Below are 22,429 nucleotides of genomic sequence, written 5' to 3' on the forward strand. Positions count from 1 at the left end.
CTATTAGTTATCAGTATCCTCAGTTAATAGTCTCATTCTACCTACATTTTCAATAAAAAGTTTCATAGCTGGAAAGATTTGATACACACACACGGTTTTTTTTTTCTGATTTTTTTTTTTTTTTTTTTTTTGAGACAGGGTATCAGTCTGTCACCCAGGCTGCAGTGCAGTGGTGTGATCACAGCTCACTACAGCCTCCACCTCCTGGGCTCAAGTGGTCCTCGTATCTCAGCCTTCAGAGTAGATGGGACTACAGGCACATACCATCATGTCCGGCTAATTTTTGTATTTTTTGTGGAGATAGGTTTTTGCCGTGTTGTGCAGGCTGGTCTCAAACTCGTGGCCTCAAGCATTCCACCCACCTCAGCCTCCCAAAGTGCTGAGATTACAGGTATGAGCCACCACATCTGGCCGTTACATCCCTATATTAAACATTAGTATGTTCGTGTTAGAATAGTGTACCTTTTGAATTTCATAAACTAGGGGAACATTTATTCTGATGATGAATGAAAGAACTTTCTTGGATGGATGAAGAGAACAACGCTGTGAAACAACCAGTAGGTGGCGAAAACTGGCAATAAAAAGCTTTTTGTTTGGTGGCCTGGGGAATGAAGACGGAAAAAAAACACAGGCGGTTCAGACTCTTGATACGATCTCCATTCCCTGCATCTTGTTTTTTTCTCTTCCTGGTACCACGCTACTTGTAGAATCCAACCAGGCAAAGCTGCCAAAAGGGTCGTCCATTGGCTCTTACAAGTGGAAAACATCTTGGAAAGTGAAAAGTCCACTGTGCATATGTTTGTAAGGTTGTTGGAAGGTCTCAGGCACAGATCTGGGATTCAAATCCAGTTACTCCTGCTTCAGGCTGGTGTTCGCTCCCCCACCTCAGCATTGTCCAAAGACGAATAGTCAATGTCACATACTTCCTGGGAATACTTGCCTTTATGCTTTAAAATGGAATCTAATAAACATGGAATCTGAACATAGGAATGGTTTCACTCTTTCAATTGAAAGAGTATCTAGAACATTCCCAGGGAATATATAACCGCTAGTCAAAGACCGCAATACAGATCCGTCTCAAGACTGATTATAGCCAAGATGCTACATAAGGAATTAGTCTGGGAAAATCCATAGAGTGAGGCTCTATGGGAGCAAAGGAAGACAAAATCAGTAAGCTTTTCTTTCTCTGGGAATAGGGGATCCGTTTCCTTCTGGCTGCCCACTTGCAGAAGTACAGTTTCTTTTGCAGGTCTGTCCTATCATTTCCTCACTCATATGCTGAGTATGAGGAGCCTGAAGCCTTTCAATTCCTCTTAGGTAATTTTGGGGCTTTAAAATACACTTTCAAGATTTCTAAACCATAATGTTGTGGAACTGGCATGAATTTATGTGAGATTATATACTCTAGGTCAATCTATACCCAGTGCCTATCCAGACCAGAACACCTCCCACGTGCCAAAAAGGGACGCTGTCCCAACCATCAGAAGGACAGGAAGGAGGATCTCTTTTCATCCCCTCTTGCCTGGATAAGAAATTTGTACCTAGGCACCCATTCCTATGTGAGAGCAGTTGGGCTGATGGGATACAATAAATGAAGAAATAAAATAAAAATACCCAAGAGAGATGGCAGTGCATATAGCATATAGTCCCAGCTATTCATGAGGCTGAGGTGGGAGAATCCTTTGAGCCCAGGAGTTCAAGTCCAGCCTGGGCAATATAGCAAGAACCATCTCTTAGAGAAAAAAAAAAAAAACCGCACACACAAAAAAACTAAAGAATTTGGTGTGCTTTTTTGGCTTTTTAAAGAATGTTTTGATTTTACAGTAGGAATGAGACAAAGAAGATGTCAGGCCAGTGGCTCATGTCTATAATCCCAGCACTTTGGGACGCCGAGGCAGGCAGATCATAAGGTCAGGAGTTCGAGACCAGCCTGGCCAGTAAGGTGAAATCCCGTCTCTACTAAAAATACAAAAATTAGAAGAGCTGGTGATGTGCATGTGTAATCCCAGCTACTCAGGAGGCTGAGGCAGAATTGCTTGAGCCCGGGAGGCAGAGGTTGCAGTGAGCTGAGATCGCACCACTGCACTCCAGCCTCGGTGATGGGACAGAGCAAGACTCTGTCTCAAAAAAAAAAAAAAAAAAAAAAAAAGATGTCAGAGCATATATGTACACATGATAGTACTCATTTGTCATCTTTCTTGACCACAATAATTCCGTGTCCCTATATATTTGCACTCAAACCCTATTAAGTAAGCCACTGTGCTTCTAGAAAACCTTTTTCTTTCTTTTCTTGGTGCTTTATTTGTCAAAGACTCTTGGAGATAAAAATACACACGTGCAACTTGTTTGTCCTCTTGTCCTTTTTTGCTAGGGGCTATTCATGCTGATGAATTTAAAACTGTCTGCTTGCGAGTACACACGTCTGCGAGTGTGGATGTGTAAGTGTGTATCTACGTACCTCATTTGAGAAAGTGCGGCCACCTAGGATTGGCTACCAGGCAAAGGTGGAGACCTTTAGGAGCCCACCCACCCCAGCGTTAGGACGGTGGGCCTGAAAGTTACTATGTAGAACTCCTCATCGTGTAGCACTAAAGCAGTGCAAAACGTGTTAGGGACAGAGGAAAATCATTGACTTAAACTATCGTAAAGCCCTTGATAAACCCCTTCCCTGGCGCGCTGAGTTCTGCATGGCTTGGGCCACAGACTAAGTGTTCAGGTGGGCACGGGCGGGGATGCGCGCGCGTGTGTAGTGCGCGGACACCTAGGAAGCCACTTGAAAGTAAACACCACGCTCGGGGCTTCCCTAGACATTGCTTAAAATGTGCAGAGTCGCCTCTCTTCACGGCAGGGCAGCGCTGAGGTCCCACTGCTCGGGGCGCGGCATTGGCCTGGGTCTTCCCCAGGCGGCCGAGCGCTGGTAACACGGCGTGTGTGTGTGTGTGTGTGTGTGTGTAGGCGCGTGTACACACTCTATACACGGCTAGAAAGGGTCCAGGAGACACACACTCCCACATACACGGCTAGAAATGGTCCAGGCGACACACAAACACACACACACACACACACTCCACACACACAGCTAGGAAGGGTCCAGGCAGTTCCCGGCGCTTTTCCAGCCCTTGTTTTCATGGCGCACCCTCCCGCCAGCAGCCCCCCTCCGCGCTCCGTCGCCCGCCCGGCCCGGCCGCGTGCGGTTCCCCGGGAGCCCCCACCCCGTCGTGGACCCCGGCGACCACCGAGTCCGCGCCCCGCCCGCCGCAGGCCTGAGCAGAAGGCCCCGCGCACACCCACCGCGCCGCGGCCGCGCGGGAGGCCTGCGCCGTCCGCGCCACCCACCGGCCGGGCCCCGCGGGCGCAGCGGAGCGGGCGGGTGGCCGGCCTGGGCGCGCCCTCCCCGTCCGCGGCCCCGCGCGCCATGTGCCCCCGGCTGGACGCGCCACTCCCGGGCCGGCCGCGGCGCCTTTAACCCGGGCCAGGGAGCGGGGCGGAGGGGGCGGTCGGGTGGCTCAGAGGAGGGCTCTTTCTTTCTTCTTTTTTTGAATGAACCGTGTGACGTTACGCACAGGAAACCGGTCGGGCTGTGCAGAGAATGAAGTAAGAGGACAGGCACCCCCGCCCCGCGCCCGCCCCCTTCCTCCCGCGCCCGCCCCTCCGCGCCGTCCGCCCGCCCGCCGCGCTCCCGCCCGCCGCTCTCCGTGGCCCCGCCGCGCTGCCGCCGCCGCCGCTGCCAGCGAAGGTGCAGGGGCGCCGGGCCCTCCCCGCCCGCGGCCGTCAGCGCTCGGAGCGGGCTGCGCGGCGGGAGCTCCGGGAGGCGGCCGCCGCCAGCGCCGCCGCGCAGGAGCAGGAGGAGGAGAAAGGGTGCGCAGCCCGGAGGCGGGGTGCGCCGGTGGGGTGCAGCGGAAGAGGGGGTCCAGGGGGGAGAACTTCGTAGCAGTCATCCTTTTTAGGAAAAGAGGGAAAAAATAAAACCCTCCCCCACCACCTCCTTCTCCCCACCCCTCGCAGCACCACACACAGCGCGGGCTTCTAGCGCTCGGCACCGGCGGGCCAGGCGAGTCCTGCCTTCATTTATCCAGCAGCTTTTCGGAAAACGCATTTGCTGTTCGGAGTTTAATCAGAAGAGGATTCCTGCCCCCGTTCTCGGCTCCTTCAGCGTTCCCCCTCCCCTGTCTCTCTCCTGGGGAGGCGTGAAGCGGTCCCGTGGATAGAGATTCATGCCTGTGCCCGCGCGTGTGTGCGCGCGTGTAAATTGCCGAGAAGGGGAAAACATCACAGGACTTCTGCGAATACTGGACTGAAAATTGTAATTCATCTGCCGCCGCCGCTGCCTTTTTTTCTCGAGCTCTTGAGATCTCCGGTTGGGATTCCTGTGGATTGACATTTCTGTGAAGCAGAAGTCTGGGAATCGATCTGGAAATCCTCCTAATTTTTACTCCCTCTCCCCCTCGACTCCTGATTCATTGGGAAGTTTCAAAGCAGCTATAACCGAAGAGTGCTGAGGATTGATGGGATCGTTGCCTTATGCATTTGTTTTGGTTTTACAAAAAAGGAAACTTGACAGAGGATCATGCTGTTCTTAAAAAATACAAGTAAGTTCTCTGCACAGGAAATTGGTTTAATGTAACTTTCAATGGAAACATTTGAGATTTTTTACTTAGAGTGCATTCGAGTAAATTTAATTTCCAGGCAGTTTAATACATTCTTTTTAGCCGTGTTACTTGTAGTGTGTATGCCCTGCTTTCACTCTGTGTATACAGGGAAATGCACCTGATTTTTTACTTATTAGTTTGTTTTTTCTTTAACCTTTCAGCATCACGGAGGAAGTAGACTGATACTAACAATACTTACTAATAATAACGTGCCTCATGAAATAAAGACCCGAAAGGAATTGAAATAAAAATTTCCTGCATCTCATGCCAAGGGGGAAACATCAGAATCAAGTGTTCCGCGTGACTGAAGACACCCCCTCGTCCAAGAATGCAAAGCACAGCCAATAAAATAGCTGGATTATAACTCCTCTTCTTTCTTTGGGGGCCGTGGGGTGGGAGCTGGGGCGAGAGGTGCCGTTGGCCCCTGCTGCATTTCCTCTGGGAAGGATGGCGCACGCTGGGAGAACAGGGTACGATAACCGGGAGATAGTGATGAAGTACATCCACTATAAGCTGTCGCAGAGGGGCTACGAGTGGGATGCGGGGGATGTGGGCGCGGCGACCCCTGGGGCCGCCCCCGCACCGGGCATCTTCTCCTCCCAGCCCGGGCACACGCCCCATCCCGCCGCGTCCCGGGACCCGGTCGCCAGGACCTCGCCGCTGCCGACCCCGGCTGCCCCCGCCGCCGCCGCCGCCGCGGGGCCTGCGCTCAGCCCGGTGCCACCTGTGGTCCACCTGACCCTCCGCCAGGCCGGTGACGACTTCTCCCGCCGCTACCGCCGCGACTTCGCCGAGATGTCCAGCCAGCTGCACCTGACGCCCTTCACCGCGCGGGGACGCTTTGCCACGGTGGTGGAGGAGCTCTTCAGGGACGGGGTGAACTGGGGGAGGATCGTGGCCTTCTTTGAGTTCGGTGGGGTCATGTGTGTGGAGAGCGTCAACCGGGAGATGTCGCCCCTGGTGGACAACATCGCCCTGTGGATGACTGAGTACCTGAACCGGCACCTGCACACCTGGATCCAGGATAACGGAGGCTGGGTAGGTGCACTTGGTGATGTGAGTCTGGGCTGGGGCCACAGGTTCGAGGTGCGGGGGTTGGAGTGCGGGTGGGCTCCTGGGGCAAGGGGAGGCTGTGGAGCCGGCGAAATAAAATCAGGGTTGTTGCTTCCCGGCGTCCCTACCTCTTCCTCTGGATAAAGCGTTCCCTCCCCACCTGACCGATAACGCCTGCCATCTAAGTCTTTAACTTGCTTGCTAGTCGTGGAGATCCAAAGAGCCAGCGTTTGTAATCCAGTGGGATGTGGTGGTAAATGGTACCCCCTTCGGTGTTTCTCAAGCTGGAGGTCCAGGAGTCCCCAGGACCACCGTTTCCTGGCTTGAGCAGCTTGTTGGAACCAGAGGGAGGTTTCAGGGACTGCTTTTGAACCAGATGCCAGGTTGGGTCTTGACAGTCTGCATCCCAAACAAGCTCCTCTGAAACAAGCCCCTTGTACACTAAAATTTGAGAACAACCTAATTCGAAGAATAGACTCCACAGAAAACCAAGGGCATCATCACTCGGTAAAATTTTCCGAAAGAGGAAAACCAATGTAAGTCTTTTTCCCTGGAAAACTTAGTTGTGTTTGTAAAGAGCTAAGTTGACATTCCAAAGTCCTTGGACTGGAATCTCCAGTGTGTGCCATATTCCCAGTGGGCGTGATGAGGTGTCTTGAGGAGTATTAGGCTATGGCTTTGCTACCGTCAGTGACAGAATTTGCATCGGCTGCATTCTTTGTGTTCTATAATTTGTGTATGATTTACCAATTTGCTAGAATGCTAGAATCTTTTGTTTTTCACAACCTAGAATCGACCTAATTTGGTGATCTCCTGAAAAAATTTGCATGTAGGTATCTATGTAAAATGTAGAAGAATTGATTCTTAGCTGTGGATTCTCCTGCCCTGACTTTAGTTGAAGTGATTGATACCTGTGGCTTTGAAGAACATTTGTGAGATGATCTTTTTCTGGTACTGTGCTAGACAGAGCTTTCGTCATTATACCATACAATTGGACTTTTCTGAGATTCTTTGCGGGGGGTGGTGGTGCAGCTCCTAAGAGTCAAGGATTGTAATGGAGATCTATATCTCATATCTAAAATGATGAATTTATGAAAAAGTATTCTTGTCTGAAGTTTTTTTTTGTTTTGTTTTACACTTTTTGTTTTAATCTGAAGAGTTATCTTTGAAAAACAGGATGCAATTCAGTGCTTCCTCTTATAGCCTCTTGGGAGAATTACTAATGTCATTATTTTATAGGACATAACAGGAGCAAAAAGCCTAGAAATGACTGCAAGTGGATTAGATGTCAAGAAGCACACTACATGTTTTTATTACATTTTACAAAGTGTGCTCATATTAAGAGGCCAAATAGAGAAAAGGCCAAGAAAAGTAGATGATTGATGTGAACATCTGATCTTATTTGACCAAAGTTGACAAAATATTGATGCCACTGTTCGGTGTTTAAAAGTAAGATTAATTAAAATACCCCAATTTAAATTTCTAAAATTTAAATTTCTAAAATTTAAATGCTCTTCTCGAATTGTTTGTTGAGATCTCACATTATCAGATGTTTAGTAATTCTGGAAGAATTTACTAAAGGGTGAAAAGAATGTTTTTGTTAAATATTTGGTTAAGTAGGTGGTTTGATTTTTAATCACTATAACCAAAAGGGCTGGGACTTCCAGACTCCAAAAGGATCCTTTTAAACCAAAGTAAAACTGATTTAATAGTTTTGCTATTTCACATTTTTATGAAAAATTCACATTTAAAAATTTTCTTTCTAGTTGAAATAAATCCAACGTGGTAACTGGTATCTGTCTATCAAGTAAGTTAATAAAAACGTGGGAAACAGAGACACATGTTTATGATAGAAATTAAGATACAACCTTGATACTTGTTGCTGAATTTCAGTGTGTTACCATCTCATGTAACTGAAGTTTCTTTTTAAGTAAAGGCTCACTTTTTTCTTTTTTTGAAACAGAGTTTTCGTAGTAGACCTATCTTTGTGGTCAACAGGTATCTGAGGTTGATAAATGTAGAGGCTACATTTTATGATGCCAGACCACAAGGACACACCATAGAACATGATAAAAAATTTTTGACAAAACTGCTTCTAGTAAAAATAAATCATGTAGAAGCACAGATGGTTGATGGTAAAATATGTAATAGCTTTCAGAACAATGCATAGATGGTGACTATATAGGAAAACAACGGAATTTAGAGAAAAAAATACATATATGCCAGGAAATGCACTCATAGGACACTTTGGAATAAAAGTGGTAGTGTTTGAGAATGATAAATGATTGGCCTATCATTTCAAATGTGCATTATTAATCTAAAAGTCATTTAAGGCATTTGGCATACAGACAGATTTTCTTCAAATTTACGCCAATTGGGGTTACATCTCTAATAATATGTTGTATTTTATAGTGTAAAGTAGTCTTAATGGTAAAGCTTCAGAAGAGAGCTAGCATATTTTCTTGACATGTGACAATAATCTGCAGTGTCCCCAAGGCTCAGTGGATCAGCCCATCTCCTGAATACTACACTGAATACTCCTGGCTTTAGACTTCAAGTCATTTCTTTTGCTTTGCCGCTGCTCCTAGAAGATCAGAACCTTGTGAGGCTGAGGCAATCTGTTTGACTTTTGTGTTCCGTAACATGGAGAAATCAGGTCCTTGGAACGATCAGCCTCTGACAGATTGTCCCAGAAGACTACAAATTAAATAAAGACTAAAGAAGTAATTGGCTGTAGAGTGGAGTGTGACTTTATTCCTAAGTCTGAATAAGGCATTATGTGGCATCCAGAGAGAGGCAGGACAGAGGAAGCAGTGAGAGAGCAGCAATTCTAGAAAACGTGGATACCTTGCTGCTCAGTGTGGCTTATAGACAGTAGCACATGCATCCCCGGGAGCTTCTTAGAGATGCAAAAGCTCAGCTCCCACCCCAGAGCTACTGAGTCAGAATATGTGGTTTGTGTGCACGTTAAAGTTAGCGATGCTGGCTACCATCCTTGGTTCCTGGTGGCATCTTTTAGGAAGAGTTGCTACCTGAGATGGATTCTGCATTGTCCCCTTCCAGTGGCCTTAAAGATCTACAGTGTTACTTGGAATACTGAATATTTCCCAGATGTCCCCTATTGTGATCTGACTTTAGGAAGACATAAACTGGGATGAAGGAGAGATAGCAAGCAGGTAGATTAACTATAAGCCCAGTCTTCTCATGAATATTTTTCATAGTAGTTATACAATTTATATTGGCATCACTGGTCCCATTAAAAAGTAAGATAGCTTTTCTTCTTCAATTAAAGGCAAGAGAATTAGCTCTTTTAATAGCTGTTAGTTATTATGTTATCCCCTCATAACACAGTTTAAATTCTGTAAATGACTTTACTGACCTTGCAACTTCTTTAAGACAAAGAGACTCTTGCAGGCAAGGGGTTGAGTTTTGGGTAAATGATGGTGAGTGACCCTCTAAACTGAGAACTGTGGTGACGTTCGGCTTCGTGTCTTAGGAGAGAGTGAGATATGGACCACCAGAAGAATGAGATGATCCGGACAAGAGATTGTGGGAGATTCGCTTTATTCTATAGACGAGATGGTAATCCGACTTATTTTTTGGTGTTGGTGGTTTAGGAAGATAGGAACTTCTCCACAACTGGTAGAGTTCAGCTGCCTTTTGATTAGTCAGCAAGCAGTTTTTCCTTTCTCAATGCAGTCTACATCCAGCAAAACATTTGATTAACTGGGAAGCAATACCATTCTCACGCCAGTGTACAAATTACACGAAAGAGCATCATTTTTCTAATGTCTGAGGATTGGCTGCTTATGGCCAATTTTGGCAGCAAAACGATAGGATTAAAAATAGCTTGAAGATGATCTAGTCTTAAATAATATATTTCATGATGAACTTTCCTGGGAAAGTGCATCTTTCTGCCTGCAAGAATCACATGACCCTTTCAATAATTTATTTAGTAGAAAAAAACACATTGTTTCTCGTAGAGTTTTCAGTCATGTGCTGTGGTGTGATTATTTCTGGACCTTCATAAAATTTTATAGTTAACTGAGTTCTCTTTTCTGTTTTAGGGCCTCTGTTGCTATTTAATGTCCATTGAAAACATGGCTTTCTTTTGGGCATTCTGTTACTTTCAGGTGTACTTTCTAATGAGAATGGGTTGCCCTTTTTAGTAATCTTTGATTGAACTGGTACATTTCAGATTACTTAAATGTCATCAGGCCACACAGCATACCAGGTAACAGAAAGCCATAAATTAAAAAAAAAAAAAAAAGGCAAGCAAAATTCTTGTAGTTTTTTCTTATCTCTGTTCCCAGTCCTATTGAGCTGTTTGAAGGGATGAGAAGCCCACTCTTGAGCGAGTGTGTGGGTGCTGCATGTTAACCGTGGTGCTTCCCACCCAACATACCTCCGCACCCTTTTCTAAGGTCACTCATTATGTCTCAGCGATAGTTTAGCAAGGCAGTTTCTCAGCAGAAGTGCATTTGTGCTAGAAAACAACACTGTCTTTGTAGTGTACAAGTAGAAAGTTTTCTTTTTCCCCCAGAGATATATTGTATTTGAGATTCAAAGGTTCTGTTCAACCTTTTTAAGGTAATCTAATATCACCTTATTCAGGTATAACAGTAACTTCTCAATCTGGTCATCCTTTCTGTCAACTACATATAGGAGACTACTCAGTGAATTTACCCCACTATGAAGTTTCTCTTTCATGCCTCTTGGTTTGGCTTAAGCAACCTTAATGTTTGATGTCTAAGCAGGATTAATGATGAAAATCATCCAAGGACTGAGACAGTTATTCCACAGAAGTGATTGCCAGTCTTATATGAGTCCTGCCCTGGGTTAGGTTGGAGGCACGGGAAAAAGAGCTTTGCCTCTGCCCTGGATAAACTCACAGGCTAGTGTTGCAGGCGTCTTAATAAACTTGTAGTTACTGTACAGCCTGATAAGCGTGATCCTAGACTCAGAGACTTAGAGGGAAAAAGCAAATAACTGTAACTTATTTTGCATGTACTTCGATCTTGGTCTAAGAATGTTATTTCTGACTATATGACTGTCCATGTGTGCATTAGGCCTAATTTAAATAGGGCCAAATGTAGATACTTTTAGAAATACTGTATAACGTAGACATATGCTTAAGAGAACTGAAAGGCAGGGGGAGTTCCCTTGTTAAATATTAACCCACTAAGCACTATTTATGCATACTGAGAAGACTTAATAAACACCAGTCTACAATTTCTAAAGCATTTCATTAATTCTTTTTAAGTAAAAGACAATCAAGGCTCTGATTAGAGTGACTGGAACAGGGTAATTTGAAGAACTATCTTTCTTAAATAACTCTTGTATGCCAAAAAATACAAGTAGGTTTTGAACCAGAATAGGGGCTGTTCCTTTGAGGAGGGGAAAAACAAGCTTCTGTTTTCCTTTGGTTTGAGGTTATATTACTATTCTATTTGTCTAGACGCTTCTATGATGCTAGTTACAGAAATTCACAGTCCATTGTAACACTGGCATTTGCCTTCGGACTTTTTGGGCTTGTGGTCCTGTTCATTTAAATGGAGACTGTAAAACTTTCAAAATGCCAACAAAGCTGTTTTCACTTAAAAACATATTTTTATAGATTGTCACTTGTTGTTCTGATATATGCCCAATTCTATATATTCCATAGCATTATTTCTCTGCCCTCCATTTGCCAGACAAAAGATACACCCATCTGTCCTTTGGTGTGAATAAGGAATGATTATTCCTCTCTCTTCCAAACCATGGGACTTTCTGATAGGTGCCACCACCCCCGTGACCATCCCCTACCTGCCTTATCATTCCACTGGAGAGGGACCTCTCAGGTGTTAGCTCCTTGTTAACTTCCAATTAGTGAAGGGTAGGATTTACCTGAAGAAAACCATAATGCGCTTAGATACTAGTGAAAAGGAGCAGAAGTGGGGAGTCTAATCAAAGTGAGAGGATAACCCTCACCCCAAACTTGCTGCAGGCAGCTGGGCAGATCAAAATTCTGTGACCAGATACTGTCCTTTACCTCCAGAGATTATAAACTTTAACCTGTGCAGAGAAAAGATAGTATCTGCTGGCAAAATTTGTACTTGCTTTGATTCCTCTACTGCAAGATTATAGTGGGGTTATACGTGAGCCTTCAATAAATGTTTGACTAACTAAACTAAAATAGCTTAGGGTAAGGACTACTTCCCCAAATGCCCTTTTAAATATGTGAGAAAGGGAATCTCCCTGACATACTGGTATGACCATTCGTAGCAATATACTGAGAGTGACTTGGGTGATTTTCTCGGGCGATCAACCACATTCCATGAGCAGGTTAACTATGGAGACACCTGCCCTTGAGCATCGTGTTTGGGCCACATGCGTCAATGGGGAAATTTGTGTTTCCATTCTGCTTCTTGTTTTGCCTCCACAACTTCAGGGATAGAACCGTATTCCATTTTTAGTTAATAATCAGCTCTCTGGGGCTTCCATGTAATGAGTCAGAAACTTATGACTGACTCCACTCTGCCCTTTATCATGTCTCCCAAAAACAACCCGAGAACCCACTGCGTCAAGTGAAGCTTTAATTTTTCAGGGGAGGTTTTTTCCATTGAGACCAATACATCTTTTCTTGTGACAGATCCAGTTACTATATTTCTTTATTTTTAACTGTCGAAAAGACAGTTAAGCTGCAACAGAATATGGTGAGTTTACCAATTTTAATACTTGAAGCACCAAACAAAGGATCAGTGTTGCAGGCTGTCTTTTCTTGACTTTTTCCAGCTCTCCTTAGCAGATAACTAGGATGATTTTTTTTTCTGCTTTACAACATGATGAATGCTATATCTCTATATTAACTCTGAAATTGAATTGCAGCCAAATATTCCTCTCAGCTGCATTAGAATTTTCTAAGCGAACATAAGACACATACTTAGTCCTCTTAGTTCAATGCTATATCTCAGATATACTGATACCTGATTTACAATTAAAATAGGGATAAAATTAAGTACAAATTATTTCATCAGCTTTAAATATAGATTTGTCTTTTTGAAAAAAAAAAAAGTGAGTCCATAAAGGATGGCAGCACTGGCATTTTTGGATGTAAAATTTCAGGTCTATCTCCTAGCCATTTCCTTTATGGATTCCTGCCAGCATCTTTAAGCACACACACACATACACATGCTGAAGACACACAGAGAAGTTTTGAGGTATTTTATAACAAAATTATAAGAACAGGGAGACAAAGCCACTTACTAAACATTAAAGTGATAGTATAAGAAGAAAATGATTTGAAGAAGTCCTAATTGAGGGAAATGAGCAGTTGTCCACAAAACTTAACCCTGGGTTCCCAGGAACCAGGGTAGCGATGGTCATGGAGAGGGTTTTCAGGATCTGGTTATGTAGGAAAACATGCACACTAACTTTTTTCATTGAAAAAACACTTATTGAGACCCTACTCCAAGCAGCGCTCTATGCTAGGTGATTTAGTGAAGCGCAAAAATGTCTAAGATAACTTTTGCCTTCAAGGAACTTACCAATCAGTAGGGGACCAAGACAAGGATGCAAATCACTGTAATCCTGGACAATGTGTGGTAGACAGAGAGGCCCAACCCAGCTACAGTGGTATCTAAAGAGTTTCATGCCGGAGATTATTTTGAGACAAGTTTTAGCGAACAGGCTGGTGATATGGGGAGAGTGTCTTCCGGGTAGTGGGAACTGGAGGTGTCAAAGCAGGCATGAATGTGTGAGGTGTGTTTGGGGAATTGTGGAGACTCTGATTTGACTGGGACATGGTGAACTCTCCTTAGATAACTCCTTAGTCTTGAGAACTTACCACTGCATACTAAGCTGTGAAACTTGTACATACAGCCCTCCCTATCTTTGGGTTCCACATCCATGGATTCAACCAACTGTGGATCAAAAATATATGGGGTAGGGCAGGCACAGTGGCTTAGGCCTTTAATCCCAGCAATTTGGGAGGCCAAGGTGGGTGGATCACTTGAGGTCAGGAGTTCAAGTCCAGCCTGGCCAACATGGTGAAACCCCACCTTTACTAAAAATAAAAAAAAAATCAGCCAGGTATGGTGGTGGGTGCCTGTAATCCCAGCTACTTGGGAGGCTGAGGCAGGATGATTGCTTGAACCTGGGAGGCAGAGGTTGCAGTGAGCCGAGATCTTGCCACTGTACTCCAGCCTGGGGGACAGAGCAAGACTCTGTCTCAATAAATAAATAAATAAATAAATAAATAAATAAATAAAGTATGTAGGAGGATGTGCATATGGAAGTACTACTCATTTAATATCAGGGACTTGAGCATCTTCAGATTTTGGTATCCAATGGGGGTTCCCAGAGCCAATCCCCTTAGGTTACCGAGGGATGGCTGTGTTTAACTGTACCAGCGATGTTGAAAGGATGTTGCAAAGGTTCTGAGACTAGGCAGGATGTGTGGGTTTGAGGAAGATTGACAGTGACTGAAGCTGGATGGGGAGACCAGGTGCGAAGTCTGAAGCACCTGGAATGGAAAGGACAGGACAGATGTGGGCATACTGCAGGTGTAGAATCAAAGGACAGATAGCAGGTTGAATGTGAGGAATAATGGAGGGAAAGAATCAGGACTCAAGTGCCATCCTGGCTGGCTCAAAAAATGATACGGTCTTCCAGAGAGAAAGGAAAGATGACAACAGTTACTGCTTTGTGGGGTACGTGTGATGAATTTCATTTTGGACATTCCCAGTAGGATATCCAAGTGGAAATGCCCAGTAAGGCTTAGACATAAGGATCTGGCGCTCAAGAGAGAAAGTGAGGCTGAACCATAAAATGTCTTTCCCTCGAATCATGTAGGTTTCTCTTTTGCCTTCTTTCATTGCCCAAAGTGGTCCTAACTGCTACTGCTGATGCTGTCTTCGTTTGCAACTGCTGTTTGCACCCCACCTTTTCCCAAAGGTAATCGGTAGACTTGCACTTGCATGGATTGGGTTAAGGTGGTTAACTTGAAGCTTTACTGGTCAAAGCTTGGCTTCCCACTACCAGTTTGCCAACTTAATGAATCCTTCAACTTTAATCAAATTAGTATTGTTCCAAATGTTATAATAGTATCCTCTATGTGTGACTCTAGGTCTTACAAAATCAAGGTGTCCTTTCTCACTGGGACTTCCTTATTGATAAAATATTTCTTCTATTAAATTCAACCTGGCACCAGGCATGGTAGGTAATAGGCACACACAATGATTGTTTATTGAATGAAGGAATAAAATGATTATGTTAGAGGCATTTTGAGCAATTCATCCTAAGCAGCTACTTCTCCTACTTCTTTTATTATAGTGTGTGTTTGTGTGTGTGTCTGAAAGGTCCCATCCTACAGGTTCATTAATATTTAAGAGAAATGAAAGAAGAAAAATACCTATTAAGTGTTTTGATTTCATCCTTTTCATTGAATTGAAAAAGTATATCATTTATTCCTAAAGAGAAATCTGGATTTTGCTTTATATTAAACATTTGACATGTATTGGTCCTTAAGGCTAATATAGATACCAGCCTGTTGGTTGTCACATTCTATCTGTTTATACAAAGGTTGTAGACACACAGTCTATGTACATATGCCTAGTTGCTCTCATTCCTTTTGTTTCATATCTCAAGCCTAACCCAGACTGAAAAGGTTTTGAAGGCTGAGATTATTCATCACCCTATCATTAGATAAAGCAGGGCTGGCCCAAGGTTCTCGCGGTGGGAGCAAGGTGGATTTTAACTCTGGTCAGTGTTGTAGCTCAAATACAAAAAGAAGTGCAGCATAAAAGTCACAAGGATAAATGGTCCCCTCGTTCTTCTCCCATAAAAACAAGCAGCCAATTGAAGGTGGAAGTCAGTACAGTTCAGCATTCCCAGAGGCGAGAGAACCTAAGATTTCATTTCTAAAGACACTGCTCAACAAGAAGACCACCTGGGATGTCTCACATAAAACGACTGGCCTGGCAGCTTTTGGCTAAGTTCTCTATTCTGGTTCAAGCCAGCATCACAGCCTATCTGTGGTTTTAACAACTGATGGAATTTGTATTTTGAGAACCCTCATCCCTTGGCATGAAGCAAACTCAAAGCATTGTTGCTCATCAGTTGTCATCTGTTTGAGAAAGATTTTGATTTGTTTACTTGTAGTGAAGCTTGACCATACTTCTCCAGGGGCTTTTAAAGAAGATGAATGTGTCAGCTTGTAGATTTGTCCCCATGAATGAAACCACAAGCAAATTCTCTTCTCTCTTCCAGCCTCCCTTCCTCCCTCTTGTTTCTTTAGTGGCCATCTGCGCATTATGTTCCCACTGCCAGGCCCTCTTCAAGCGGCTTATCTATGAGTGAATTCAGAAACTTCAAATTATAAAGGACACCCAGATAATTGGCCTGTTCTCCAAAGTATCTGTCCCCTGTGCTGCTGCCAGATTCCTTCTTAATGAATACATCCAGTGACAGTGGGATTCTTGAGCTTGTCCGTATCTGTGAGAAAATGAGCTCCCCTGCTTTGTAACAGCTTGTGGCTCAGGGAAAAAAAATGACAGCCATTGCACAAGTTTCCTTTGAATGTAGTTTTCTTTCCCATAAATGATACTTTGAGAATACAGTTAAGGGGTTATTAGTTTTCTATTTCATGCTTGGCCTGTGTGTGAGAATAACACAAGCTGTCACTGCAAATCAGTAGCTAAAAATGCTTTGTCTGGTTAATGTGAACATTTAATATTTGGCTCAATTAAAAGTTAACCGATGAAAGTACATGTCATTGGAATTTGAAAATACCTTTTGTACGGAATACTTAAAGGGCATGACCCGTGACTAAGCCAGTGCTTTTAAAATATGGAGAATATGGGGAGATTTAATATGAGTTGGGATACTTGACTCTTCTTTAAAACCTCTCTACCTGTTTGGCATGACAGGACATTGATAGAGTGGGCTCACTGTTATGGCGAAGGATCCGCTTGCATCTCTGTGTTTTTAAGTGGGTAATTGTGTTTTTGCACCTAGTCACATGATTAAAGCAGACAGAACAAGAGATCAGTTATTCATTTGTACCATACTTTAAAAAAAATCGAGCCAGGGCCTGGAGAAGTGGGAAGTGAGAGCAAGAGGGGGATGGCTGATAGTCTGGGGCAGGGGTGTCCAATCTTTTGGCTTCCCTGGGCCACATTGGAAGAAGAAGATGAATTGTCTTGGGTCACACGTAAAATACACTAACGCGAATGATAGCTGATGAACTTAAAAAAAAAAATACAGACGCACACACACACAATCATCATATTTTAAGAAAGTTTACACATTTGTGTTGGGCTGTATTCAAAGCCATCTGCCCGCCATGGGTTGGACAAGCTTGGTCTGGGGGAGTGAAGACCGTTCAACAGCAACCACAGGAGAGCATGTTTAAAGCTATGAGAAGAGCTGCAGCAACAGTGCGGGCATTTATTGGAGTCGAGGAAGTCTTCCCAGGAAGGGGACTGAAGCCTGAAGCGTGAGCAGGAATCAATGTAGTGAAGTGGGTGGGAGGAACCAAGTATGGCCCCAGGCAGAACTTCGGGAACAAAGGCCAGAGGCAAGCGACCACAGGGTGCACTGCAGGAACTGAAGAGTTTTCGGCCTGGCTGGAGTGGAGAGTGCAAGTGGATGGGTCAGAAAGATGATGCTAGAGGTGGCCCACCCTGGAAGAGCTTGTTTCAGATATATCACTCTGACTCCACTCCAGACCGTTAATGAGACGGGGGAGAAATCAGTGACCAGATAGGAGGCTCTTTCAACAAACGGGCAAGAGATCAAGTGCCTGACCTAGAGGAATGGTAGTGGGAACAGCAAGAAATTGCTAGCTTTGCGCAATGATTAGGACTAGAGTGGAGAGATTTTTTGGAAGAGGTAACGATCGACTGAGTGCTTCAGAACGTGGCTCATTTCTTCCTCAGCTTTGCTGGTCTTTCTGTATAATTTGAGAAGAATGCGGTCATTGTTCTGGTTATATACAAATGCTTTTTTCTGTGTTTTTGTTTGTTTGTTTGTTGTTTATTTGTTTGTTTTTGGAGATGAGGTCTTGCTGTGTTGCCCAGGCTGGAGTGCAGTGGCACCATATCGGCTCACTGCTGCCTCGAACTCCTGGTCTCAAGTGATCCTCCCACCTCAGTGTCCTGAGTAGCCGGGACTACCGGTGCATGCCACCACACCTGGATAATGTTTGTCTTATCTTTTGTTGAGATAGGATCTCACTTTGTTGCCCAGGCTGGTCACAAACTCCTGGCTTCAAGCAATCCTCCTGCCTCAGCCTCCCAAAGTACTGAGATTACAGGCATGAGTCACCTCACCTGACCTTATACAAATATATTTTTTTTCTTATTTCACGTTAAAAAATATTGTCTGGTTAAAAACTCTATTTTTGTTAGAATTCACCGTGTAATAAATCTTTATTAACTATCATATAGTTAATAAAGTTAATAAAAGTATATTTGAGGAAATATAGTTAATTAAAGTATATTTGAGGAAATAATTCAATTATGAAAGACAGTTTTCGTAGAATTTTTTTCCAGGTGAAAAAAAAAATGACAGTGGTATCTTGCCTTTATGTAGGATTTTAAAGTTTCCAAAAAAAAAAAAAAAATTCCATATCTGTTGGCCCATTTGATCTTCACAACAACCCTAAGCAAGGCAGGTGTTGTATTCCAACTTCTCCCTACTTTCCTCCCCCCACATACTGTTAGTTATTTGCTTATTCCCATGTAAAGAAGAAAGTTTGGCCAACAAAGGTGTGTAAGAGCCAATAAGCAAAGGAGGAGCTGATATTCATTCCCTGGCTTGGGAATCCAGTAAATATTTCTTTATCCTGTGCTGCTTCTCTGGATATGTGTTCATAAGGACACAAGATTGCTTAGTAGAGACTGAAATATATTGCATTTTGAACACTAGTATAATCTACTGCTTTCTGTCTCAAAAATATTCAGGGAAATTGGAATGCAATCTTTTGTTTCTAGTTACTTTCCCTCCTTTGATTCAGCCTTTGCAGCGTTTCTCATGCTTGCAGCAGAGGGGGATCTAGCTGCTTCCATTTGGTGCCTACACATCAGCTCAAGACCCTGTGAGGATGTGCTTGTGAGCCAGGCAGGCTTGGACATGAGCTGATGTCAGACTGATGTAGTAGGACTACAGTGTAGTAGTCCTGATGTGTAGTAGGACTGATGTGCAAGGTCTCTAACACTTGAAGAGACAGCCCGGTAAAACAACCCCTTTCAACAGGGGCCAATTGGAATTAGATGAACACGTGTGATTGTTTTTGCTTGTTGACACCTGACTAGCAGTGGTGTTACATTGGCATGCTGTTTGCTGCCTTTATTTCTTTGAATCCCTCAGAGTCCTTATTTACTATTTTCAAAGGTTGTAATTAGCTTTAATCAGAAGTGCCCATAGGCATAGGCCTGTAAATGTTGTTCTTCCATCTTTCTTTTTTCTTTTCCCAAGAAAATGCCACATTGGACCATCAGGAAAAATAACTAATGGGTACTAGGCTTGATACCTGGGTGGATGAAATCATCTGTACAATAAAACCCAACAAGTTTACCTATGTAACAAACCTGTACAGGTACCCCTGAACTTAAAATAAAAGTTTAAAAAATTAAAAAAGGATATAAAACACAAAAATAAAAAGAACAAACACTAATAAATATGAAAAAGCCCTTCAGAGTCTTTAAATTTGCTCATAGAGCACTGACTGAGACACTGTCTCCTTTAGTAACTAAATAAAATTAAAAAAATAAAATTGGGTTCCTCTTTTTAGGTGACCAAAAATATTTGGTACATGTTTCTTGAATTTTAAAAATGGTGGAGCCGGCCGGGCACGGTGGCTCAAGCCTGTAATCCCCAGCACTTTGGGAGGCCGAGACGGGCGGATCACGAGGTCAGGAGATCGAGACCATCCTGGCTAACCTGGTGAAACCCTGTCTCTACTAAAAAATACAAAAAACTAGCCGGGCGAGGTGGCGGGCGCCTGTAGTCCCAGCTACTCGGGAGGCTGAGGCAGGAGAATGGCGTGAACCCGGGAGGCGGAATTTGCAGTGAGCTGAGATCCAGCCACTGCACTCCAGCCTGGGCGATAGAGCGAGACTCTGCCTCAAAAAAAAAAAAAAAAAAAAAAAAAATGGTGGCGCCTCCATCAGTAGGGTTTCCACAGTGGTAAAGGGCATGTTACTGCAAGTTCATTCCATCAACAAATATTTATAAAGAGCCTACTCTGTGCCAATCATTGTTCTAGGGGCTGGAGCTATAACAGAAAACATGACAGGTAAGAACTCTCCTCTCTCTAGGGAATCCCACATTGTGAGGAAGTCAGAAGAGTAAACAACTTAAAAATTAACAATATAACATAAGGGCCACAAAGTAAAGAAAACAGGCCAATGCAAGGTAAGGGTGCTGATGGGACAATATTAACTTCCTCCTGGGTCTTGAGATTTTTCTAGCAGTACTACAGTTTACACAGAGGAGATTTAATGGGTTTTTCTTCATTAATAGTTGAAAACAGTGTTGTACCTTAAAAATAATAGAGGTATTAGTATAATATAGGTCTTACATCAGTTTAAAATGAGTTACCACGAACAATATAAACTTAAAGAGACTTTTACTATTTTTGGCTAAAATGTTTAGAGCAATCTTTTCCTTACCTACTCATCCTCATTTTCCCCATTTCCATTTATCACAACATTGGTCCTTGGCCTCAGTCACTGAAAGTCAGGAGGAAGGAAGGAAATGAATATTTATTGAACCCCGATATGTGCCAGACCCTGGATTTAACACTTTTAGGGATAGGAGATTATTTAACCTCAGTAACCTCTTCCCGAGGGCAGGAAGTGGATTTATAGATGCGGAAACAGAGGTTCTGCAAAGTCAAGTGACGTTGCCTGGTAAGAGGCAAAACCAGCATCCTTTATTTAGGCAATCCAAGTGATGTTCATGTCCTCCGGAACTTAAATTTTTAAAACAAAAATTTAAACAGAAACATATTACAAACGAACAACTTTATGCGTGTGACTTTGGGTTCTTTAGGAAGCCAGTTACTCATCCTTAGTTTAATAACTAGAAGGTGAAATGTTTCCTACAACATGGAATTTTAAGTTCTTTCGTAGTTAAAAAGTAAATGAAGCAACTCTTTTTTCTGTCTCCCTTTCGACTCCTAGAGTCTGTTTAAATAGCCTTTGAAAAATAAGTACTAATCATTGCTTCCTACCAAGACCAGACACCTGATTCAGAAGCTGTCACCGGGGTCAGAGCGTGCGTTGGAAAAACAAACCCACAGTGCCTTCCTGGTTCCAGAGAAATGATCTCACGGTCAAATTGTAACCTGCCTAATACCTTCATAAAAAGGTGGGGAAAGTCTGCGGTTTTACCTCTGGTATGATCCTTATCCCTTCACTCTTTTTATTTTAGGCATGACCTTAGTGTTTTTTTTCTTCTAGAGTCCGGCGGTGGAATGACATGTCACTCAGGTTTACAAGATGAGGATGTATCTGTTTTTATATTCAGCTGTAAATTTTATTCTGCTTAAAAACAAACCCACCTTCAGCAGCCAGGGCGGATCAAGGGAGAGTTATTTCCATCCCCCTCAGTTTAATTTGGATACATTTGGCCCAGAACAGCATAGTGTTTCCATAATAACATTTGAACAGGATGCCCTTGTGTTATTTGCAGGGCTAAGGGAGTTTCAGCATGGGCCAGGAAACTATTTTCTTAAAAGAAACTTGAACGCGAAATTCTGACAAGATAGGAAACTCTTACTGCATCCTTGCTAAACCTCTACCCCCCCCGCCCCCCGCTTTCTCGTTTATTTATGTATCTCTTGTGTTATGAAACACATACAGGTTGAATATTTAACTCACTCTGAATTCATGTGCAGAATAAGTCACTCTTCAGAAGGACAAAAATAATGTTTTAAGTGGTTTGTTTAATAAAGCACATATTAAAAAATTTCAATTCAGCATCTTCCCTGGGCACAATATGTTATGACTTTTTAGAGTAGAGCTTCATGGTATTTCATAAGGAAGCCAAAAAGGAAGGGAAATGATTATTCGGGCAGAGGGACAATAGTGACCTTTCATTAAGCAAGACAGAGTTCACCACCAGACTCCCCAAACCCCAGGCTCTGTGTTAGTTGAACTGAACAAGCCACCAACTATTTCCTCTCTCTCTTTCTCTCTCTTTTCCTTTGAGACGGAGTTTCGCTCTTGTTGCCCAGGCTGGAGTCCAGTGGTGCAGTCCAGGCTCACTGCAACCTCCGCCTCCCGGGTTCAAGCGATTCTCCTGCCTCGGCCTCCTGAGTAGCTGGGATTACAGGCGCCCGCCACCACATCGGCTAATATTTTTGTATTTTTTTTTTTTAGTAGAGACTGGATTTCATCATGTTGGCCAGGCTGGCCTCGAACTCCTGACCTCAGATGATCTACCCGCCTCGGCCTCCCCCTGAAAGTGCTGGGATTACAGGCGTGAGCCACCGCACCTGGCCTCCTCTCTTTTATAGACCAGACTGCTTTAAAAATACTGGTCCAATATCACCTAAAATGTTTCATTTATAAGCCATAACCCAACACTGTAATATTTAAAAGACTGCTTTATGTAGTTTTTACGTATCCTTAAGATCCTAATGAATTCAGATAATCAGTATTTTTGTTACTTTAACAGCTTTACATGTGGCCTCTTAGTTCTAGAGTTTGATCTCAGGAGAAGGGAAGAGCAGATTTGGA

The 22,429-nt window shown here is 43.5% G+C and overlaps 1 protein-coding gene across 1 annotated transcript in view; it reads left to right on the forward strand.

The window, feature by feature from the left end:
- Nucleotides 1-3,658: 3,658 nt before the first annotated feature.
- Nucleotides 3,659-22,429, forward strand: part of BCL2 (BCL2 apoptosis regulator) — a 199,468-nt gene continuing 180,697 nt past the window's right edge. Inside the window, exons 1-2 of the mRNA XM_005586525.4 lie at nt 3,659-4,589; nt 4,811-5,687. Of these exons, the coding sequence (XP_005586582.2) occupies nt 5,097-5,687 (591 nt within the window). The 5' untranslated portion in view covers nt 3,659-4,589; nt 4,811-5,096. The remainder of the gene's footprint in view (nt 4,590-4,810; nt 5,688-22,429) is intronic.

This window comes from Macaca fascicularis, chromosome 18 (genome assembly GCF_037993035.2).
Source record: "Macaca fascicularis isolate 582-1 chromosome 18, T2T-MFA8v1.1".
NCBI classification, from domain to species: domain Eukaryota; kingdom Metazoa; phylum Chordata; class Mammalia; order Primates; family Cercopithecidae; genus Macaca; species Macaca fascicularis.